The sequence below is a fragment of the Spodoptera frugiperda genome, chromosome 13, assembly GCF_023101765.2.
Source record: "Spodoptera frugiperda isolate SF20-4 chromosome 13, AGI-APGP_CSIRO_Sfru_2.0, whole genome shotgun sequence".
Classification (NCBI taxonomy): Eukaryota; Metazoa; Arthropoda; class Insecta; order Lepidoptera; family Noctuidae; genus Spodoptera; species Spodoptera frugiperda.
In genome coordinates this window covers 8,986,926-9,010,759 of record NC_064224.1, presented here as the reverse complement: position 1 = coordinate 9,010,759, position 23,834 = coordinate 8,986,926, and the positions used below count along the sequence as shown (strand labels likewise).

Sequence of the window (23,834 nt, the reverse complement as noted above, 5' to 3'; positions counted from 1 at the left end):
ACGTCGATAAGTTGATTAGGTAGGCGTGTCACGTCCCTACTCGGCATTCATCGCGGGACGCTAGTGTTGTCATCATATCGATGCGTGACGTCACTTCTATTTGTGTGGTCGTTCGCCAATTTCTTTATGATACCACTGCCACTGGTACTGTTTTAAATATTTAAATTTTAAGTAGCTCCTCTTTTGTTTATTTCGTTTGACAATTTATTCGATTCTGGCTTCTGTTTGGGGCTTCGGAGCAGGTCTATTAGAGGTATTTTTCTTGTTAATTCGATACGGAAAATCTGAGTTATAATCGTTACCGCTAATTACCGCCCCTGTAGGGGTATATTAGAGGTCCCGGTGCCCCTTACAGGTGCTGAGGGTGGCCACCGGGGTGGTTTTAGTGAGGTAAACATCCCACACTCCCTAGTCTTTTATCCCCAGAAAGCTAGGTGCGTTTTGGCTAAAAGATCGCTTCTGTTTTCAAGCAACTGAATAGCTATTTTATAACTATAACTAATTGCCATACTCAGAATTATTTAATGATTACTTAAACTATTCTTTAGTAACGATTTTGTTTCGAAAACAATTGCTAAGTAGTGGATTAAGTATCCATTAAAAACCTCTGAGTACGACGGTAAGTAAGTAGCTATAAAATCCCAGGATTTAGAAAAGAAATTATATCAGAAGAACCTATCTAACAGATAAAATTAACTTCAGTATTTCATACATACGTATACATAACTTTTAAACCACATTTAATAATTACTTAATTAATTAAAATCTAGACTGCACATTAATTCAGCTTACCTAATTATACCTAAGTCTAATTTTAATCTGACGCAAATGGACGCGTAATAAGCAGGAGGTTGGAACTCTTGACCTTTGATCTTACTATAACCGCTGAGCTATTGCCTCTTAGTGTGAGAGCTATTTATTTTAAGTCTATTTTTTAACGTCAGGGCTTTTGTCCCCACTTATGTAGACAGAGGTGCACATAATGCCAGATATATACAATGTACACCCACTTTTCACCATTTGTGTTATAAGTCCCATGGAATAGGGGGTGAGCCTATTGCCATATACCGATCACAATTCCAGACTCTGTGCTACAACTGAGAAATTTTTGAAATACTGAAAAAAGCCCGACCGTTGTTTTGCTCGACCCGAGAATCGAGAGAGACCCGTTGTCAGGCAGTCGCACTTGCATACTAAAAAAAATTCAAAAATCCCGATAATACTTTACTCAACCCAGAAAACAGACCTTCCTCGCCGCACTTTCGACTACAAGACCAAAGAGGCAGTCAATTTAAGTCTATCATCATAAAACGTAGATTTTCCCCTAGTAGGTCTAGCTAGGTCACCTGTCAGTCTGGTCTAGATTTAGCTAAATACCTAGCATTAACGTTGGAACTTAGTAATTATGTCTAATGCGTTGGTACGGCTAGATTAAGCAACCAGACGTTTTATGTAAGTACTAATTATATAGTTGACTTAGGTATAATTATGTAGATACGAGTAGGTATATAAGTACAGAACGTATGTTATGTAGTGAAAATATTTATGTAGGTATATCTTATACGATATTATTAATCCTATCTATCTATCCTATACTATTTTTAAATGTTTTTATTTGGTGTTCTTATATATGTAATTGATGGAAACGTTGTTATTAAAATTGTATGTAGTGAAAGAACTTTTTTTGGGACAAGCCCGCCACAAACTCCAAAAACTGCTGCAAGTCCTGTAGGCCAGGATCTACAGTAGATACCACAATGAAAAGGCTGGAACATTAAAAATTAATTTGTTGCGGTAGTTTATTATACGAACCTTGTGAAATGTTTGCCATACCATTATTGGAAACAAGTATAACAGCTCACACATTGGACCCACTTAGTTTTAAGTCTCATTTCCGTGTTTCTCCCAGTTGTGCAGTCTCTTTTGTGCCTTTATTTTGGGCTTAATTAAGTCATTCTGTCTCTAACACTAAACTATCATAGGCATAGTATACTTAGGTTCTGATGTAGCTCTGAAAATCATGAAATAAAGCCCCTATCTTACCTATCCCTACTTTTTCTTTTGAGGGGGAAAATCATCCAATGACTTCTCCCGCCTTGGGTGAGGCGAGAGGGAGTGTCAGACTCTTACTGACTAAAAACCACCCCGTTCCTTCTCCTACTTTGAGCCCGAGCCCCGGTAACCTTTTACGTCGTCCGCAGCTCCGGATTACCCATCCCTACTTAGGATCAGTAAATTGGTGGCTACTGAATCGTAGATTTTCTTTATTACATACTTACGTGGCACCTGGTATGAATTTCATCAATAATAAAGTTCAGTACCTGTAGTCCATACAAACAAACACACATTTACCTATACTAGTTGTAAGTCAAACCTTTATTTATTTAGTTTCTGCCAGCAGCTTTGCCCACGTTTCCAAATCAAAACACCCAAACAAACAAACTCACATTTATATATTTATAGGAAAACATCGTGAAGAAGCCTGGGCTTATAATTTCTAATTATAAGTTTGAAATCGCCAACCCGTATTGAGCAAGCCTGGTGATTAATGCTCAAACCTTTTCCGTGTGAGAAGGAGCCTTTGTTCAGCAGTGGCCATTTATAGGCCGTTGATATGAGAAAGAAAACAACAAAAAGTTAAATGAGTAAAAACATATATTTTATATATCACTCGTTTGATTTTAAGTTACTACATTTTCGCAATGAGTCGGAACGAAACATTATGGGCGTCATTGAAGACTTGATATACACACAGATACACTTATACCGTATTCTTTTACATCTAAACACACATATGTACAACTTTACTATGTTTTTTATTAAATAAAAAGAATGTACAACTAACCTAGAAGATTGTTTGTTAGTTAATTTATTTACAAAACTGTTTTTGTGGCATTACGAAGAAGAAGGAACCTTTTATTTTTAAATTTTAGAGACATTTACAATATATTTAAAAGATTGGGCGTAAATACATGAAACAAGAGTTTTTAAATTGGTAGAGGCGCTAGTGTACAGTAAGGTCTCTTCTCAATAAAGTTGTTGACAGCTATCGAACGATTGGACTTAAAGATAAAAGACCCTATCTATGCCTCACTAGCGCTTCACCAAATGACAAATACTAAATTAAAATCTTTATTGAAAACAACATTATAGAATTCCCATTACAATTTCAAAAAATTAAAATTAGTGAAATACATTGTTTGAATAAAAAATTCTAAACTAAAAATGCAATTAGTAAGATGTCATCTTCAAATACATATTTTAACACAAAATCTTGTGAACAAGTCCTCCAAAACATGCCCAATCTTAAACATAAGTTCCTTAATAAATACATAATAAGAAATAAATAGTTTTATATACATTATCTGTATTCTTTTCTTACGTTAAATATAAACGTCAAATTGTCAATTGTCAGTTGTCACGCATCTGTCAACGTGTGAATGAACTAAAAGACTGAATGAATGAATGGGAGTGCTTGAAGCGATTTCGTTCATCGGTCTTTATTGCACGCTTCGTGTTTTAAAGTGTAGCCTGTAGGCAAACACGCATAAATGTTTGTGTGAATTAGAGCGGGGACACACGAAACAGAGCGGTGTCGCTGCGTCGTCATACATAGAAATATCTGTTGCATGTCACACGATGCACCGGACTTGCAACCACCAAGACAAGGCGGGGATGGGTGAATGCGTTGCGACGTCAAAGCGACACCGCTCAGTTGTTTTGCGTCACAAGGAAACTTTCATTAACAGACTGTCCAATGCTGCTACGGCGACATAACAACGTTGCGGCGCCAGTGAAACGTGTGCAACGCTTCGTGTGGTACCGCTCTTAGGTTGACTTTAAAAATAAGTAGTGAATAAATACTTCGTTTTCTTTCTTTTAAGTAGTTTTCTTGTCTTATACTTCATTTTATGGTTGACTTCACTGGGTTGAATTTCGAAGGTACATGTGACAACCTCTCATTACATAAGTAGATCATCTTAGGTTGAAGAACAACAGACTGTTGACAAAGTCTTTGTGAAATAAAAAGTAAAAATATAATGATTTCACTGAACACCAGGTCTTAAGAAGAAAATAAAAATCAGAAATAAATATTTAGACATACTATTTATTATCAATATTTAATTTTTAATCTCTCATACCGCTCCTCGCATTCTGACGTCACTCTAGTGTACAAACTGTGACGTCACTCAGTCAAATACCAACGTCACTGGGTAGATATTATAATACTGCATAGAGTTGTTAGATATTTTTATTCACATAACGTATTACTCTAAAGGAACTGGCTTAATAAAACTACTATATTTGAGCGAATCGTTAACTTTATATGTATGCAATATGTTTTACTTTCATGTGTATTGCTACTCAATTTTGAGCTCTAAGTATAAGTACACAGGACCGATTTCAACGAAACAGTCAAAAAAATCCGAACGTAACATAAATAATAAACTATTAAATTCTTTAACTTAAAATAAGTACATAATTATTGAGACAAGGTTATTTTGACTATGTTTTTGATGATTTTTTCGTTAAAATCGGTCCTTTTTCCTATAACAATAAGTAAAAAATCATCGGTATCACTCAAAATTCTCATGTCAAAATCAATTCGAATATCGTACAGCCTTATCTCAACATCGAATGACTCCAATAAACCCTATAATGTCACATAATCAGCGAATTAAAAGCAATCAATGCGAATGTAATTAAAAACGGACTTTTACGAAAGAATACATCGTAAAATATCGACATGCCCGCTAATCGCAAACACTTAATGAATAAAATCGATAATTAAAATCGACTAAGAGTTAATTGAGCTGAAAATGGAATCTAGATTTCAAATTACGAATGGCGTCGAGCCAAACGCTTTGGTTCTTTGCCTCGGATTTTTTTTTAATAGCGCAGTGAGGTAGTTAGCGCATTCCAATGATCGATTTTTGTTTTTTATTAGACTAAAGAATTCGAATAGCCAAAGAGAATTTATTTCTCAATCTTTATAAATACGCTGTGAACTCTTTACTAGTTAAATCTGTGTAGTATAACGTAAAATCTAAAGCTCTCTATCATTTATCGAAACCAATTTCCACTCAACAATATGAAGCAATTAAAAATATATTACCTTAGCATGTTTTTAAAAACTACATTTTGTAACAACATGGCATAACCGCACGGTTACTGAACAAAAACAAAATAGTTTGTTTTTAAAATCGATTCACTCGGTAAATCGATTCGGCGAGAACTCGATACTCGTAATCGTAAATCATATGAACAAAAGACGGAAAGGAAAATACAAATTAGCCTTATAATCGCTCGTTTAAACTCGGGTTTTAAGGCCACAGCCTATGAAGTAACATAGTAAACAATACAATGAGAACTGATCCTGTACATTTCTGGACAAATTTACCAAAAACGCTGAGAAAATCATGAGTTATGATACCAGTCATAGCTTTCCCCAACCAGTTTGGAGTTTAATTAAGCATAATCAAAGTTGCTAATCGATTAATTGACCGTAAAGTTTTTAGCGTTCAACTGTAATCCGCCATAAAATAGCCGAACGAACGATTAGTGCGAATTCATTATTATTTTCGGTATCAAAAGTATTCAAAACCACCTCGCAATAAAAAGTGGACTTCACTATTAATAATGGCCATAAAAATTCAAGCTCACATTTGAAACAATATAAAAAACAAGTGACACATTAAAACAATAGTCGAGACATGTCGTTAGTCAAACTAAACAGTTAGGCAACGCGTCAAAGAAATCATCAACAACAAAAAGATCTCTATCGTTAAATTCCTAACGCGTAGACAAATAGTGGCTGAGAACAATCGTCAACGAGTCGAGAAACAATTTGGTTACGTCGCGAGCAATTACGAAACGCGATTCGAGAACGCGATAGTTTTCGAACGCATCTCTTAATAATAGGGCCCTGAACGCACCCATAATCGCCTTCATCTCTATATTACACCTATCTCACTCTAACACCCGTAACTCTCGTATTGTTATCCTTCTCCTCCGTTGACAGCGCTCGTTGAGAAACCACATACCCTGCCTATCAACGTTTCAAATCTAAAATGTCTAATTATACCCACATCACTGGATGAACATCAAAAAAGAGCCATTTTTAATTAATTTAAACCCCGAAAACTATTATAATACGGCCAATTTTGTTATCTAATAAGCCGTGACGCTAACAAGACCCGGGAAGCCATTTTGAAACCGTTTTATAAAGTTGATTTAATGATATGGCCACAATAATGGCTTTAGAATTGATATAAATTATTGCAAACACCAACTAACGCCCACTTTTTGAAGATTGATCATGTTGTGTGTTGATAAACGAGCTTTGGTAATCAAATAAATTTTAATTAAAACCAGCAAATTTGATTGCGACATGCCAAGTGCCAAAATTAATTATTGAAATTAAGATTATTAATGACAATATCGGGCTTGATTTGTAAAGCATGGCTTGTACTAATCACGATGAAATGTGTACATAATTCATTTGATTCTGGTGAATTCAAGCGTTATTGGAGTCAGTGTAGGCTGAGACAGGCGTACAGATACCACCAACATCGCCAGTACTAGAATCTCTTAAAAATCATAAATAAATAAAACTATACTCTAAACATCTAGATTACATTAATATTTACACAATTTTATCACTTAGTCCACTGTCTTACGTTTCATTTTCACTTTCACTGAGTTCGTCCATGTCCATATCGATTAGTTCCTCGTCATCATCCTCGTAGGAGTTGTTGAGCTGGCTGCCGTCGTCCGGCTTCATGCTCGAGGAACCTGACTTGCCTCCCGTCTTCGCTTCCTCCTCTTGCTGCATTCGTTTGTGTTTCGTTCTTCTATTTTGGAACCAAACTTTAACCTGTTGACAAAGAATTTCTTAATTACTATTATGTAATTTAACCAATTACTTTCATGGTACATAAACACCATCCATCATTAAATACATTTTCATCACGATGAAAGAAGTTTTTGCTCAATTAAATGCAAATCTATATAAATACGTAATTGTATTTTAAAAAATGCGTTACAATAGCGATAAAAAAATAGAAAACACAAATCATAACATAATTTCATGGTCGACGAGCAACAATAAAGGATTAAAGGAACTAGCTAATAAAAAACTATTCAATGCGACCCCTCCAATCATATATCACATGCTATTGAAAGAAAAATCCGTTGTCGAATTTTTCTGCGCGCCAACAACAGATTTCCCGCCCAAAAAACGTCGGCAGCCATTTTGTAAGACAATTTGTCACAGGGTTAATGGCTTGCGAAATGTATTCACGTTGTATCCAGCCAGTAGCTTTTGAGATATTGTAACTAATGCATACAGTCTGTATATCTGTTATTCTGCCAAAAATGGATTTAAGGTTGTATATTACGCTTATTTAGGTTAGGAATTGGGTTACATTTGGCTTTGTCTACAGTGTTTATTGAATGAGTCACACAATAAAGAGTAATTGCTGATAATAATTTTAGCTTGAATATTGTTTTGGAAGAAATACAAGGCCTTTAAGACAATTTAAGAGCATTGCTTTTGTCAAATCAGTATTTGTGGTGACAGTTTCGCTACAGCCGTCGAATTAATCAAGTTAATGATATCGAATGGGATTTTGGTGTTTAGAAATGTACGCCATTAAACAGTATTGTATTTGTAACATACATATAGTTATTTGCATCAATAATTCAATATGTTTCGCAAAGGGAAACGTAAAAACAATATAATTTCCTCTGAAAATTTTCCACAACATAAAATTACCAAGAATTAGGTAGAAACATATACGATTATATTTTTATAGTCGAAAGCAATAAGTTATCAGGATTTCCATTAAAATTGAATGCGACTGTAAAACTGGTCAATCGATATGTTAGTTACAACGGATTGGCGTGAAATTGATGCAATCGTTCACTTTATAGCTCCTTACAATTCCGTACAAGTTATAAACCACATTTTTGTTTATTACTGATAAAAAGTTTACAAGGGAATAAGGTAATAACTTTGATTTTTCAACGATTTTCTATCAAACATTTCGTATTTTTATTGTTTCTCATATAATTGGGGTTTACTTGGTTGAAATATGACTCTTATCTCGTTTTAAAGTTATTATTTGAATGGTCGGATTGGAAAATCGAAAGGAAATGCGTATTTTAACGTTGTTACAACAGAAACTAAATAGAAATGCTAATCCAATCATAATAAATCTGTAGAATCACTATTGATAACAATCATCAATAATACATATACTTGAAACCAATGAAGTTTTTATAAAGACAAACAAATACGCAAATATTATAAATATCAGACATACATAACCTCACGCCTGTCTCCCAATGGTGGTAGGCAGAGACAATGGAAAACCAATTGCTACGAATCTTACACACCTCTTTCGCTTCATCAACAGTCATCAGTCTTTTCATGCATGCTCATCAGTGAAGGGTACTTTTATATCATACAAATCTATACTAATATTATAAAGCTGAAGAGTTTGTTTGAACGCGCTAATCTCCGGAAGTACTGATCCGATTTGAATAATTCTTTTTGTGTTGGATAGTGCATTTATCGAGGAAGGCTATACGCTATAAAACATCACGCTAAGATTGTTAGAAGCCGAGCAGGGTGGGTGAAACCGCGCGGGAGTAGCTAGTAAATAAAACGAATTTGTGTTTGTAAACACAAATTCGCTATCAAATCTACAACCAGAGACCGTGAGAGAAAAATGATAGATACTAAAAGTTCACGGATAATGGTGTCTCCCCTCCAATTATAGGGTCCCATACAGCGACAGACACGCTACATTACCTCCCATATATTGACATCAGAAATCAATCAACTTATATCCGAAACCACCCTTTTTGTTCGAGGTAATGGTGCGTGGAAGAGGGGAGTATGTACTATGGAGACTGATCTTGTACATGTCTAGAATCAAATATGTCTATGTATGTACACTGATTGACAGGCTTTTGTATAATATTATATGTAGATAGGTTCGATCCATGATTGCCTTGTTGGTCGAGTGGATGCAATGTGACTGCTGGACAATGGGTCTCAGCTTCGATCGGGGATCGGGCAAAGTTTTACTGGACTTTTTTTGTTTTACGCTAATTTTTCAGTAGTAGCACGGAGTCAGGAATCATAGCAATAGGCTCACCCTTTATTACATGGGACTTGTAACACAAATGGTTGCAAAAGTGGGTGTACATTGTATACCACTGGAATGTATGCTTGAATGAATTGAACTTGATTAACGTATCTACTCTTAAATTATGATTTTATTCAATGAGTAAGACCAATATATAAAACATTATTATCATAAAATTTTTCTGTACCTCTGAAAAAACCACAGCTTATAATTAATACTATGATTTAGTATTATTTAGTAACATTTACCAAAAACTTGACTTTTTGACTTAGCATACATTTATTTGTCGGTTTCTACAAAACAGACAAGCAAAGTATGTAATACTAACTAGTATCTTACCACTTGTAATTTTATGTGAAAATTTAACGACGTACCAAAGTAACAAAGGTACTTTAGTCTATGTTTAGCAGCTGTAAATCAAAGTTAAAGTTTATACAAAATGGATATTATGGCCGTCCTTTGTCCAAGTATAGGGAGATGTCTTAAATATGATAATTATAGTAGTAACGTCGGCTTGTAGGTCCATTCGTTTGTTTGAGTAACATTTACTCATGTTACTCGTTTGAGTTTGAGTTCCTTCTTGCTTTGTTTTGTTTTATTGCTGGGTTTAAAGTAATTATAGACGTTTTGAGGCAGTTTTTTTTTTAGTTTTTAAGTGAAGTGTATATGTGTACTGGAATTGTAAGTTATTTAGTTTTTGAAATGTTTTTATGTTGGAGTCCAAGTATTTCATTGCGAAATTGAGACTTTCTAATTATCTTTTGATTTCGCGAAAATGATTGTAAAATTGTAAAGACTAACATTCATATTTTCAAGTTTTAACCTTTTTAAATTTAACCTATTACCTAGTCAAGTTCCTCGTCAAATAATTACGTGCGTAAGGCGAAAAACATAATAATTAATTTAGTATGTCTCATGAAAGTTATAATATAAACATTGTTGATATGCCTTAATATAAATAATGAATAAACAACTTGTGTTCAATAGTTAAGAAGTATCTCAATTATTACTAACACTAGTCCTGAGTCAACACAAATAACCCCCCACACAATTTTGGAAAACCGATGATCATCAATTTTATTACAATTACATAAATCCAAAGTCCCTATCAGAATGTTCCATTTCAACCCTAGCGCCGTCGGTCCCATAGGCCCATTTGCTGGTTACGGGTTATACGCCGCCCATCGATCATACGGTCTTTTATACCCCTAGGGATATGTGGCGTACTATGTAATTTTGTATCATTTTACTATCGTGGTGTAGGGTTAAGTTTTTGACTTTTATTTTACTTTTATTTATTGTTTTGTTTAATTTGAGATGGAGTTTTTAGATTAGTTTAATTGTTTGTTAGTGTAGATTAATGAGCACGCATTTAGGAGATAATAGGTACTAGATCGGTAGAAGTTGTATTAAGCTAAGTAAAATATTTCTTTTACCTAATCACTTTTAGGCTACTGCTATCTATAGCCAAATCTTTACTACATACAAGTAAAACTATCACACAGAACACATAACAAAGACATCAAAGGAAACAACGCAACTAAGTAACATAGAACAAACATACATCATTGCACACATACACAACAAGAGTATGTACACGAAATCCCAAAAAACCCGCAACGAGACAAGCCATCAAACAATTATCGCATTCTGATGCAAATTTAATGTACAACCACTTCGCACTACAACAACAATAAAAGTTTAATTCGTTCCACACAACGCATCTGCTCATACGCATCAACTACCGTAAAATGAACCCTCATAAAACTCTATTATCCCAACAAAAGAGCTCTAACAACCCTGGTCGTTAAATAAAAGTTATAATTCTCCGCAAACAATCGTTTTAATAGGAAAAGGGATCCGCGCAATGATACCCGTACTAAATAAATAGGGGTGTCATTCAACATGGCCCGAAATGCGATTAAGTGCTTATGTACGCGATTATACCGTTCCCCTACGGATTAGAGAGTGAGACAGGCTTATACAAACCCCCATGCAACAGAGCGAGACGGCAACCGCTAGGGGAGATACGCAATTAAGAACGCCGCGCGAATTTGGAGGAAATTTTAAATGGATCGTCGTATTACTTTATTGTAGCTCCATTAGTGCGGGAAAGGGATAGATATAGTTTAGAAAGGGACATTATAGTGACAAATTGGGGTTGTTACATATTTGTAGGGTTGGCGAGCTTTAATTGGATGTTAATAAAGTGATTCAGTTAGGAATAAGTGAGTGTTTTTTTTGGTAGCAAACCGTTTTATGATCACCCTTGAAATGGGGGTTTAGAAAGAATCAAGACAGAAGATATGATTACTTTTAAACGCACTATTAAAAACCCTGATACGTTTCGATATGAAATAACATCTATTATTGTTTTTTTAGACGTTTACCATACTAGGATTTTTTCCTGCGTCGCGGGTGCCTTTACAAACATACAAGTTCACCTACACATGATACCCAGACCTGAAACAACAATTTGTGGATCACACACCAACAGTTGCTCGGTACGGGAACCAAACCTGCTACACGTAGCACAGCAGCCAGTTGCCCAGCTACCGCGCCAACCGTGCAGTAATTAAACTACAATATTTTTTAAAAATTTCACCCGCTAAAATTTAAAAAATGACAGTTAAACCAGCCAGTGTCAATTTGCTAAACCAAAGATGGCGGCTGGTGCAAAAGAGACGGCATCACTCAAATTGCCAGTAATGACCGCGTGTGAACTGGTTCTGGTCACTCTGATCCATTGATTAATGGCCGAAGTCCATCAATGGCTGCCATTTTGGTCATTTACTAAGTAATCATAACAGTCTTCGCTTGTATTCGTATTTAATTAGTTTTATAGTGTTAAACTGAACACGTTATTATTTCTAAATATTTTTTTGCTAAACACAAATAATAAAATAAAAGTGTGATTGGATAAAAATGACTGCTTCGTTGGTGAGGTGGCTGAGCAACTGGGTGCCGTGCAACGTGGAAAGTTCGATTCCTGCACGGAGCAACTCTTTGTGAGATCCACAAATTGTTGTTTTGGGTCTGGGTGTCATGTGTATGTGAACTTGTACCCAAAACACAGGAGAACATTTCTATGTAAAGAAACAAAAACAAAAACGTTTACAGAGAACACTTTTAACAATCATTCACACAAACAAGGCACATCACTATAACACAAATAGTGATGTGCAACGACACAGAAATCCACAGACAATTATAACCAAAGACAAAACTCATTTACTACTACTCACTCACTAGCACAGACCACACAGATTAAAAACAAACACGCTGAGAATTAACCCATCAATTTTACGTTTAGAACAAAACAAGGCCTAACGCGAATTTCCTTAGTCCTAAGTGATGGCATTGCACGATAAAAGGCGAGAGTCAATAATCAAGCGCCGGCGGAAGTGGAAAAGCGCCCGCTTACGTAGCTTCCGTTCGCCATTAGTGAAGCACTGAATTGTTTCGAGTTGTATTTTCTTTTGTTTCGTTTTGTTTTGGAACCGGTAAATAAGGTTTAAGTGTCTAGTTTAAGTTGTGCAGTTAAGATAAAGTGTTTAATTTGAAGATGTTTGGGTTGTTTTCAGAGTAGTTGTTGATTAAGAATTGGGTGGGGCTTGTTAATTTCTAGGTTTGATTAGGATTATTTTTATTTTAGGTATGACGTAAATAATGATTTGATAACTATATCCTTAGTACGAGTTTGCTTTACGTTTTAAGTAATCGAAACGTGTCCAGCGCTCTGGTTGGTTTGTATATTAGAGCCAGGACAGTTGGCAAAATTTTGTATAGTAAGGGAACGTTGCACTTCCCGTAAAGGCAAATCCGGTTATAACAATTCCTCTTTGTATTTACTTCATGGTTTTGAGTCATTACCGTGATATTCATTCAATTTAGAAACAATTAATATTAATTTTCACAAATTCTCATCTACATATATAACGAACGCCGTAAGCAAATTTAATTTGACCTTTTCATAGGAAATTCACAATAAAATAAATGTATTAGATTATACTAATATGCAAATCTGACGAAAAGGATTTATGGTTGCATTAATCTTAATCTAATAAATCCTGTCAAAAGTTTATTGACCTCAACAACAATTATCATTTATTGACGCCATAATAATATTTTACGACCAAGACATAAGAGCTATATTAGCACATCAAAAAACTTTAAAATTATTACAGCGTACTAATATCAAAATTACACGGTCGAATACCGGATATTTGAAACTTGGGTAACACCGGAACGCGACCAATAAAACCGCGCACGGTTCGGACGCGTGTCGATTTCCGACAATTCCGACATTTAATGTCGTAAGTGGACAACGGGACGGAACGTACCGTTTTAATGGGGTACCATTTGACTTATGTATTTTGTTTTATATGGTGCGTATGTACTTTGTACGAGGGTAATGGCAAAGTATATGTGTGAGAGGTAGTATAGAATTTATGATTAGGTACTTTATATTTAGCTTTGTATAAAGATATAACTAATGTATGGTAAAGAAAACTGTCGTGAAAATGCCTGGCAGTATAATTTCTAGATAAAAGTAATACAAACCTAAAGCAAGCGCAGTGATTAATGCTCATTCCTTCTCCGTGTAAGAAGAGGCTTTTGATCTGCAGTTGGAATGATTATAGAGTGAGTATTATTATCCCACTGAGTCACTGTAATTATCCCAACATCATTATATGGAAATGGTGATCATATAAAGATAAAAAGAAGACAAACGAAAAAACCTTATTACATTTTCTACGTAAACTTCATTATTTACCTTCACTTATACCTAAAAGCTATTTACAAATCTAAATACATAGTCCACATGTCATAAAAACATTATATTTTAAGTCAAAATAACAAACAACGCATTAGTTCTGTTTAAAATATAAATAATATACAATTAGTCGATGTGCTACGAATCTCGTAGCATTTTCGTAGGCGTCGTAGTCAAAAATGTAGCTTGTTAAAAATAGCAATTATCTCCGGTTTTGGGTAGCAGAGAGCTTTAAAGTAAATAGTTTATGTACTGTAGTATGTAATTTAGTATGTTTTACAATAATATTGTAACATAAGTTCGAGTAAATACGGGTTAAACATTGATTTTGTTCGTAGACTTTGCGTGCGTTTTTGAAAATGACTTATTTTATTTAGGTATACTACTTAATTTTAATGCTAAGTACTGGTATCTTTTCTACCAAAATAAGACAAAGAATTATTAAGTGTTTAAATAACAACAATTTCAAAACCAACTCTAGTATCCTATTGCTACTAAAAGCGAAACTAGCGCCACCGCCACAACCAAAAACAAAATATATTTTTTCTCATTCCTCAAAAAGTATTAAATCGTTCCCCTAGCGCGCCCCCTACAGGGGTCGGCGCGAACTTCGCCATAGGGCGCCGCCCCTCGCCTCGCGCATGCGTAGTGACACGATAAACATTTACCTCCATTTTTATTTGCTCAATTTGCGCGGTAATCGAAATAGGTATCGAGAACCATAGACAAGTATTGTTTGTCTATATATAGGTAGAGGTATGTGTGTCTATGCTTTTTCTATTGATTCGACAACTTGAATAAATACGAAGATCAAATAAAAAATCCGTTTTAGTGAATTGAATTTTTGTTTTTGTCCTGTTGCTTGTTCGATGGGGCGTTGTGCTAAATTGAAAGAAAAGGTATGATCTTTTTTTAGATCAGGTTTATTTAGACATTTGTATAAATGTCTAAGTAAACCTGATCTATGAACTACCTAAGTATTATAATAATAATATAACTTGTCATTTTTAAAACACAAACGCATGTGCTAGTCTTTTAAAACGAATGACGTAATGAAATTTTACACATCCAAGTGTCAGTCAATTCATGAACAAATAACGTAATATTACGCGGACCCTCAATAAAATATAAGTACGTATTTAAGAATATTTATATAACGTATCGAAATGACGTCATAACTGTTACAGATACTTAACTTAAAACAGCTTCATGTTACGACTTAAGTCATTGGAATAATATTGACGCGATCATATCAATTTGATGTGACAGCGAAGGTGTGACATTAAACGCACACCTGGACTAAATATTACGTAAAAATTAAAAAATAAATGCAGCTGTACAATATTACAACAGATTTTAATAACAAATCGACAATCTCTGACAAAATTTTATCATAATAGTTCGACAAACGCAATAAACAATCGAGAAACGAGAAGTATGATCGTAACGAAACACGAGAATTAAATCATAAAAATAAAAATAAAATAAAATATAAAAACATCGATAAAAACGCTCGCATTTTAAATGGAGAACAAACATTTAAATCGAGAATCGAACAAGTTTACAACGCAACCGACATATGTGAGAAATTATGACTAATTAAAAAAATATGGACGCACGTAACGACGCAAAGGTATAAAAGTTAAAAATCCAAGGAGCGGTTTTCCCTCAAAAATTACGTTTTCACGAGTTCCAATAATCGAATTACGTATGGTAAACATTTTATCTTAATAGTCGACTATATACGAACGTACGGACGGGCCAGCTGCATGTAATTTAGTTAATAATATAAAATTACTTGTATCGGGTATAACCTGTCCTGCATATACGTCATCGCGGCTTGGTCTTAAAAAAACATATTGGCGGTTGTCTGTTTACACTTCTCTGTGTAGCCATTAGTAAAAAATTGTTCATTGTTTGTTAAATGCACAATTTTTTGTGTTAACTGACGAAGGCCTATTTTTTTGTTATAAAAATAGAATGATCGAGTAGAGTTTTATATTTTTTTGTCTTTCGCAATTGATGCGGATAACACAGTTTAGAGTTTAATCAATCCACATTAATTAATGCTAAGTACTGATTTCACAAAAAATTAAGCACATTGGGTGGGGCACTAAATACACGTATTTCGTCTGTTTGTATTCATTCCAAATATAGACGCATAATTGACGTATCCGGGAAGGATTTAGTAAATGAGTAATATTTATGTATTTATGGAAATCAGAACGCTTTATTACTAAATTAACCGAAGGAAACCGTAAAAACAGAAACGCCTTTGAAGTAAGCAGGTTCTAATAATTAGGTCGGAAGCCGCATTGTCTATGCTCTCCTAACTTTCTCTACAGACCATAACTAACGGTCTGTAACGACCATAAACAAGCAGCTGGTTAATTAAACCACACCTAATTACAAATAATTTTCATTTAACATGTAAATTCTGTTCAATTGAACTCAATATTTAAGTATAACAGTTGAACAAAAACTATGGTGTTCATCATCAAAGTACCATAAATTAGATCGACTTTCAAGCCTCATTACTCTATAATTCTCTATGGTAATGTGCAGTTGTGACGGGAGATAATGATTGCTACTTTGATGTTGATGTGAAGATGTTTTTTTCTAGGGTTCCGTGAGCGTAGTGTTAATGAAGACATATGTTTTGTTACACGGGTATACGAAGCTCTTACTTACTTGTTGAGTTCATTATTAGTACTGGTTTCATAGAGTAGTAGAAAGCCAATTACATGTGTAAATTCTCAATACTAGTTTATACATAGGTAAATAATATTTATTAAGACAAATAGTAGAGATTTGATTTAATCTCTGGAATGCTTTACTACAAAGACAGACAAAGTAATTTGTCACATACATTTAAAATAAAGACAGTTTCGTCATAATAAAATATGCTCCATATCTTTAATCATCTGAATCTATTCTAAACTTCTATCACATTAAAAAAATACTAACACATAATACCAACTCTGTACAAATTTCAAATAAAATAATCTTTATACAGAACCACTACAACGTATGAAAGAGTCGCTCCATATTTTTTGTTTCATCATCAGTGTTGCATGATGCGATTAGCCGCGGCGCTAATTTCCTACTGGCTGCTTTAATCAACTGTGTAGCCATGTCCATGTAGTTTTTTTCTACCAAATTGGTAGTTTCCAACATTTATCGAGTTAGAATGAGGTACGTTTTATAATAATTAGTTGGATGTTGGGTAATATTTGTGTTGTCCATGTTTTTTTATGTCGGTATTAAATGTAAAAGGTGTAATTTCTACCAATTTATTTTATACTATTTTTAATGGCAATTTCTTGTTGGTTGTAAGTACGTTTGTATTTTAGCGAATGTGGATTTTTACTATAAAGATATAAATAAAAAGCACCTACATACATAGACACGATAAATAAATAATATTATGTAACGAATAGATATACATAGTCAAATCAAAATAAACATTAACAATTAGCCACACGAATTCACTAGAAAGATCTCTTTACAATAATGTAGAAGCAATAATGAAGGCATGTGCTCTCATTATTGCTTCTCCTACTTTTTACAAAATGACGCACCCAAACCAAAAGATGACGGCAGAGCTGAATATGGCTGGTTTTTAGTCACTAAGAGTCTGCTTTAAACAGAGAGGAGTGGAGGGTAGGTAGGCCTTTGCCCTGCAGTGGGACAATCATGGCTGAAATCTAAATCTAAGAGTCTGCCACTCTTTCTCGCCTCACCTAAGCCTGGAAAAGTCATTGGATGATTCTCCCCTCCCTTCAAAAAACTAAAGATTTTAGAGTCAAACCTTCATTTCACCACCTGATTTTAAAGTTTCAACACTGTCTGACCACCCAAACTACAGTCCATCATTTACCAATCAACATAACGTCATTGAAGTAATTAATTTTCCCGTCGAATAATTAGACAGAACAGCTAAAAACTGTGAATAAATCATACAATTACATTAAACACGGTACTGACTTAATAGCTAAGAAAAAACGTTGCAAATGTGTTTAGAAACTAGGTTGAGCTATTAGTATTAGTAACTGACCACACCCGATTGCCAACACTCTGCACGGATAGCAGAATAATCAATTAATAACAACATACACATTATAACATTTTCATTCGAACTATTACATTACTACACTTTGGAACGAGCACCTAGCTTCACTGACAGACAGACTGACGAGGAAATGAGGATTCATTGAAATAAATGCTCTGAGCCTCTCAGCAATTTTTTTCAATCCCCAAACTCGTGGTAAAAGTGCTTTGAATTTTATCCAAATTTCAAAATCGATAAATCTAATATATTTTTTTACCTAGCTCTAATTTCTGATATTAAAATCTAATGACGCTTAGTGCTATTAAATTTATATACACGATATTAATGAAAAAAAAGTAGACACAGCACAGATGCATTTATTATACACGACGACAACTTTTCACCATTTACTATATTATGTAGCTACTAATATCAGATACAGCTTGAAACTTCAAACCCCATACTACAGTTATTAACAATTTCCAAAAATCTATGTACCCAATAATATTATTATCTCTTTTCTTAAACAAGAATCACTACCTCACCACGGCTTACAGAACAGCCAAACTTGCAATTTCTCAACCAACACTATACAAACCCATGCATTAAACATAACCTAACGTAGATACAATTGAATACAAAAACCAAATCGTCTCCAGATCATTAAACAGCTAGATAAACACACAATAAACACGATAAAGAAATCATCGGACAAAGAAACAATACATGTATCCATCTAGCCACCGCGGGTGTTGACTGTACCGGCGCACACGCACGCCAACGCCTAATGATCCAGTAATTAAAGCGGTTTTTTCGCACAGTTTCGAACAATTAGACGCAACGCTTGATACTCTTATCGTGATTGCATTGTTACGATAATGCCAGTTATTACTTCTTTTAATTCATTATGACTTTGATTTGTTCGGTTTCAGGTGGAAAGGTTAAGGTGTGGTTGGTGGTCGACCTTGAGGTGACTATCCTTGCAGTACTACTTAATCAGCCAAGGAAGCCACTGGGCGCACTAGGGCTGATACCGCCTCGCCTAAGGTGAGAGAAGTCATTGAATGATTTTCCAATGACTTCTCCCGCCGTTGTCCTTGGAGATTGCAGTTTAAGAGATTGAGTTTCATCATGGAGCACTGTAGCCAGTTGTTTGTTAAATGTGTAGTCTCCTAGTCGGCTCATACGATATGAAGAGTAGGGGTGATAGCAAATACTTTCCTCAGTCGACCCCACAGGGTAAACATGGACTGCAAATATTACAAGATGCAATTCAAGCCTGTCATCTTTCGGCATCTGTCTGACGTGTCACCAGATTTCTCTTTTATTTTTCCAATCTTTCCTCGAGAAAATTAATCACCTTCGCCGTTATTACTCGCATAACAAGCCATTTAATATAATTAAAACTTTCTTCATATTGCGTTATAATTATAAATAATTCACAAATAAATAATTACACAAAAACATTATTAATGTTGCCACAGCGAAATAATTATAACAATTTCGTAGTTTTTGTGCAATAAATGTGAAAATAAAAACTACTAATTTAATGTTAATAAATTTTCCTTTTATTATATTTTTGTTTGACGTTTATTAATAGCTAAAACTATTACAAGTGAAAAGCACGACTTTAGACTAATTACTGTTTCAAAATTAATGAAACTTATGTTGTTGAATTATGTATTTTTTGTTATGATTTATAGAAGAAATGTTCTTACACGTTGCTTGTTTAAAAACTACGTTTTTTAGTAGAAATAATTAATATGGTCTTTTTTAAACATTTTGATTAACATATAACCACGCTAACACTATCGGAGCTGCGGACTACCTAGCAGGTTACCGGGGCTCTGGCTCGAAAAGCAGGAGTTTGAACGGGGTGGTTTTTAGTCAGTAAGAGTCTGACACTCCCTCTCGCCTCACCCAAGACTGGAGAGATCATTGGATGATTGGAAAGCAATAAAGAATTGAGTAGGTGAAACCACGGATTCCATTACTTCACCAAAGAAGCAGTTTATGACTATCTTCTTCCTCTCATGTAATAAATTCAATAATATTCTCGACCTTAAATTATGCTCCACAAGGCAGTTTAAAAATGCCATCTTGATATTTGAAAACTTATCGTAATATTGAATCAATAATGTTTGCATTACCCTTTGGAAGTAATTATAGTATTTGTTCATCGTATCCAGTAGTAATTAATCGTGAGTTGATGTGATCGGTGCTCGAACATTATTTCTTATATAGGTGTAATATAGAGAAACTGTTTCTGTAGTAAATTTTGTATACATCTGCCTATCCCTTCGGGGATTATAAGTGTGTTGATAAGGTAGTAAATGAATTTCTGTTTTATGCTCTCGTGTTAAGCTGTAGTTTTGAGTAGCAGGTCGTTTCCACTCGACCAATCTAGAAGTCATTGGGGGAAGCCTCTGTTCAGTAGTAGATGTCTTGTAGTGTAGATGATTTTTTGGTACAAAGTTAGTAGGAGATTGTAGAGCAAATTATGATTATGAGACTAATTATTTATTATGTGGAAACGAAGTTGTTATTATGTTACAAGACACGTGTATGATGTCTAAAAATTAAAATTAATAACAAAACATTATGAAGCGTCTAAATTATCACACAAATAATGAGATAAAAGGCATTTTTCACAATATCACGTAATCTAATTAATACTAAATGTTTTATTATTTACTTTACGATAACATAAATACTAGGAAATTATTTTACAGCGTTATTTTTAATATATAGAGCAATATGTCAGTTTTAATGGGCGAAATCTGTGACGACTGTACGACCTTTGGTCCGTTTGATATTAATTATATTAAATTAAACAATGATCGCGATGTTTTTCACTAATAAGAACGTTAATTACAACATTTGTTTGTCATGTTACATTATCTTCTATGTGCTATTATTAATCTGCTGATATTATTAAGAATTAGGTGTTTTGGTACAACGAAGTTCGTGACGAACTTACTAGAAAGAAAGACGAAATGTGAATGAAATGACGAAAGTGCTAATAGCATTCTTAATGACGTATTTTTCCTTTTTTTTTCTAATAATCTAGATACCAAGCTTTTCTTAACTTCGCTGACATTACAAAATGTTGCCCCTCCAATACATGTTTCACCTGCTTTTACCTAAGTTTTTCTCGTACAGATTGGCGATACATTAAAAAAGGGCCAAATTAAAAGTACCTTTAACCGACGAGCATGCATGAAAAGACTGATGACTGTTGATGAAGCGAAAGAAGTGTGTAAGAACCGTGGCTATTGGCGTTCCATTGTCTCTGCCTACCCCCATGGGAGACAGGCGTGAAGTTATATATCTTTATATATATAATTCTTCTGTAAGTGTGTATGTCACTGAACTTCTCTTAAACGACTGGACCGATTTTGATGAAATTTTTTGTGTGTGTTCAAGGGGATCTGAGAATGGTTTAGATTCACAATTTTGTCCGCTGGACAATGTTTTTGTAATTAATTGGTAGTTGTTGATTTTGGAATGTTTTACATTGGATCCGACAAATTTTCAAATTAAAGACGTGTAGACAGGACAACGTCTGTCGGGTCCGCTAGTGTATGTATGTTTTTCTCGTACAAATAACAAAAGCAAACGTACCTGTGTTTCTGTAAGGCTGAGCGCCTGTGCCAGCTGCTTTCTTTCAGCACCAACGACGTAGTGATTCTTCTCGAACGCGTGTTCTAACTTCAGGAGCTGCGAGGGGGAGAAGGCGGTTCTGATCCGCTTCGGTTTGCGGAACGGCTGGAGGAGGAACCCTGGGATGTCTGGACCTGGTGGACAAAAGGCTAGATTTTAGTAAAAGTCATAAGGAAATCCTAAGGGCCCTAAGAATAAATGGAAGAAAGAAACAGAAGTTTTTTTTATTATATCGTCACACCTTTTATCCGCGAAGGGGTAGGCAGAGGTGCACATTATGGCACGGATTGCCACTGTGCAATGTACACCCACTTTTCATAAAATTTATGTTGTAAGTGCAATGGGTGAGCCTATTGTCATATATCGGGCACGTTTCCAGACACCGTGCTACTACTGAGAAATTTTCGATAAACTGAAAAAAGCCCAGCAGTTCTTCGCCCGACAAGGAAATCGAACCCATGCAACCACTCGGTAAACAAGGCTGCCGACCAACAAGAAGAATCGCCTAAGAAAATTCTAAGAGGCCTTACACATATCTTGGGTTTTTCACTCCCATATTAATAATTAGTTATTTACCAACCGTAAGACCACACCATAAGTTTATTCATAAATCGTAATATGGCAAATTTTGTAATACATTGGAACGAGATCTGATATGTTACTGTTTTTATATTGAATTATAATTATACGGAAATCTGCTACTAACCAGAATAACTTGACACCCGCCCAAGTCTCTTACTGATAATTTCAATAACCGATCTTAATCCAAGATATTTGGATCGACCTTCATTTTTAACAGAAAACTTAGTATTTGTTCTTTATGCGTTTAACAAAATCGAAACGAGAGTCCATTCGGCGCTGTGGTTGGTTGATTCATTCGCACCGGCCAATCAGAGCGCCGAACGCGCTCTCATTTTGTTTTTGTTCAACGTAAAGCAAACTCGTACTAAAGGTAAAGAAACTCTATAACTAGAACTAATGTCAAAAATCAATCTTAATCTAAAGATTTTCGATTAAAGTCGGTTATTAAAACTGGAGTTAGATCATACACGTATAGATTTGACAGATCTATGACATTTGATCTTCAACACAAAGTTTCAAGATAAAATGGCCACTTAAACATTTGTAATACGCGTAAATATAACATTGACAAGTTCGATTGATACAACATAACTTATATGGGCACATTGACATGACAGGTAAGGCAATAAAATTGTCATTATACACACTTATTGAATGTTAAATATAAAATTCCTTAACATATCTACATAAATAATTCATAAGTTTATAGAATGTAGGCAGCAGTACCTACCTGTGATTGTGGTTTATAATTCCATTATAATATTAAGCGTATTATGAAGTGTGTATGTAAATTTTTTTTCAATGAAAAATATAATTTATTATGAATAACCAAAGCGCCCAACAAATGTATTCTTGTAACATTCATATTAAACAGTAGCCATTTTTTAAAATTATACCTTTTAACATTCTACAATTGTCATTTTATAATCATACTTTTATTGACAGTTACGTTGGTCACACTAAAGGTACGCGTCCACAGGCCCGTATCGTATGCATCGCACGCAACGGATTTTAGTTTGTCTTGTATAGAAACTCATACAACTGCGTCCACTGATCCGCATCGTACGGACCGCATCATCAGCAATGCCTACATGCGATGCGTACTGATGACGTCATACGGAATGCGTGCGATGCGTACGATGCGAGCCTGTGGAAGTTTACCTAAATAAAAACAATGACATATAACCTAAAAAAAATCCCGCTCAAAATCAAAGTTTAAACGTGGAACATTATAAAAATCCACACGAACTAACCTCGCAGTGGCGTACCGACTATTAAAATTAAATTAAACAAAGATTACCGCTAAACGACGCTGCCCCAGGAGTGTAATCCATCAACCACTTATGTTATTTTACGTCCTAAGAAATATGAAGTAATGAAACACCACAAATTATACAGTCGAGCATTTCTGCCTTATACTATGTGTATAGGCTTGTGTTGAAATGTGACGTTTGGTAGATTTACACAATAATACTTTAGCGTTTGTAAAATAGCTATTATTATACGTTTTGTTAGTAACCGATCGTAATCAACAGGATGGTAATGTAATTCGCATATTTACACGCTAATGGATGTAGACAAACGATCTGTTGCATGTTTTATG

General features: G+C 34.6%; 1 protein-coding gene across 1 annotated transcript in view; it reads right to left on the bottom strand.

The window, feature by feature from the left end:
* Window positions 1-2,637: 2,637 nt before the first annotated feature.
* The window catches only part of LOC118270343 (homeotic protein empty spiracles), a 37,400-nt gene continuing 16,203 nt past the window's right edge, over window positions 2,638-23,834 (bottom strand). The window contains exons 2-3 of the mRNA XM_035585904.2: window positions 21,611-21,783; window positions 2,638-6,877 (exon numbers count right to left, since the gene is read on the bottom strand). Coding sequence (XP_035441797.1) covers window positions 6,677-6,877; window positions 21,611-21,783 — 374 coding nt within the window. The 3' untranslated portion in view covers window positions 2,638-6,676. The remainder of the gene's footprint in view (window positions 6,878-21,610; window positions 21,784-23,834) is intronic.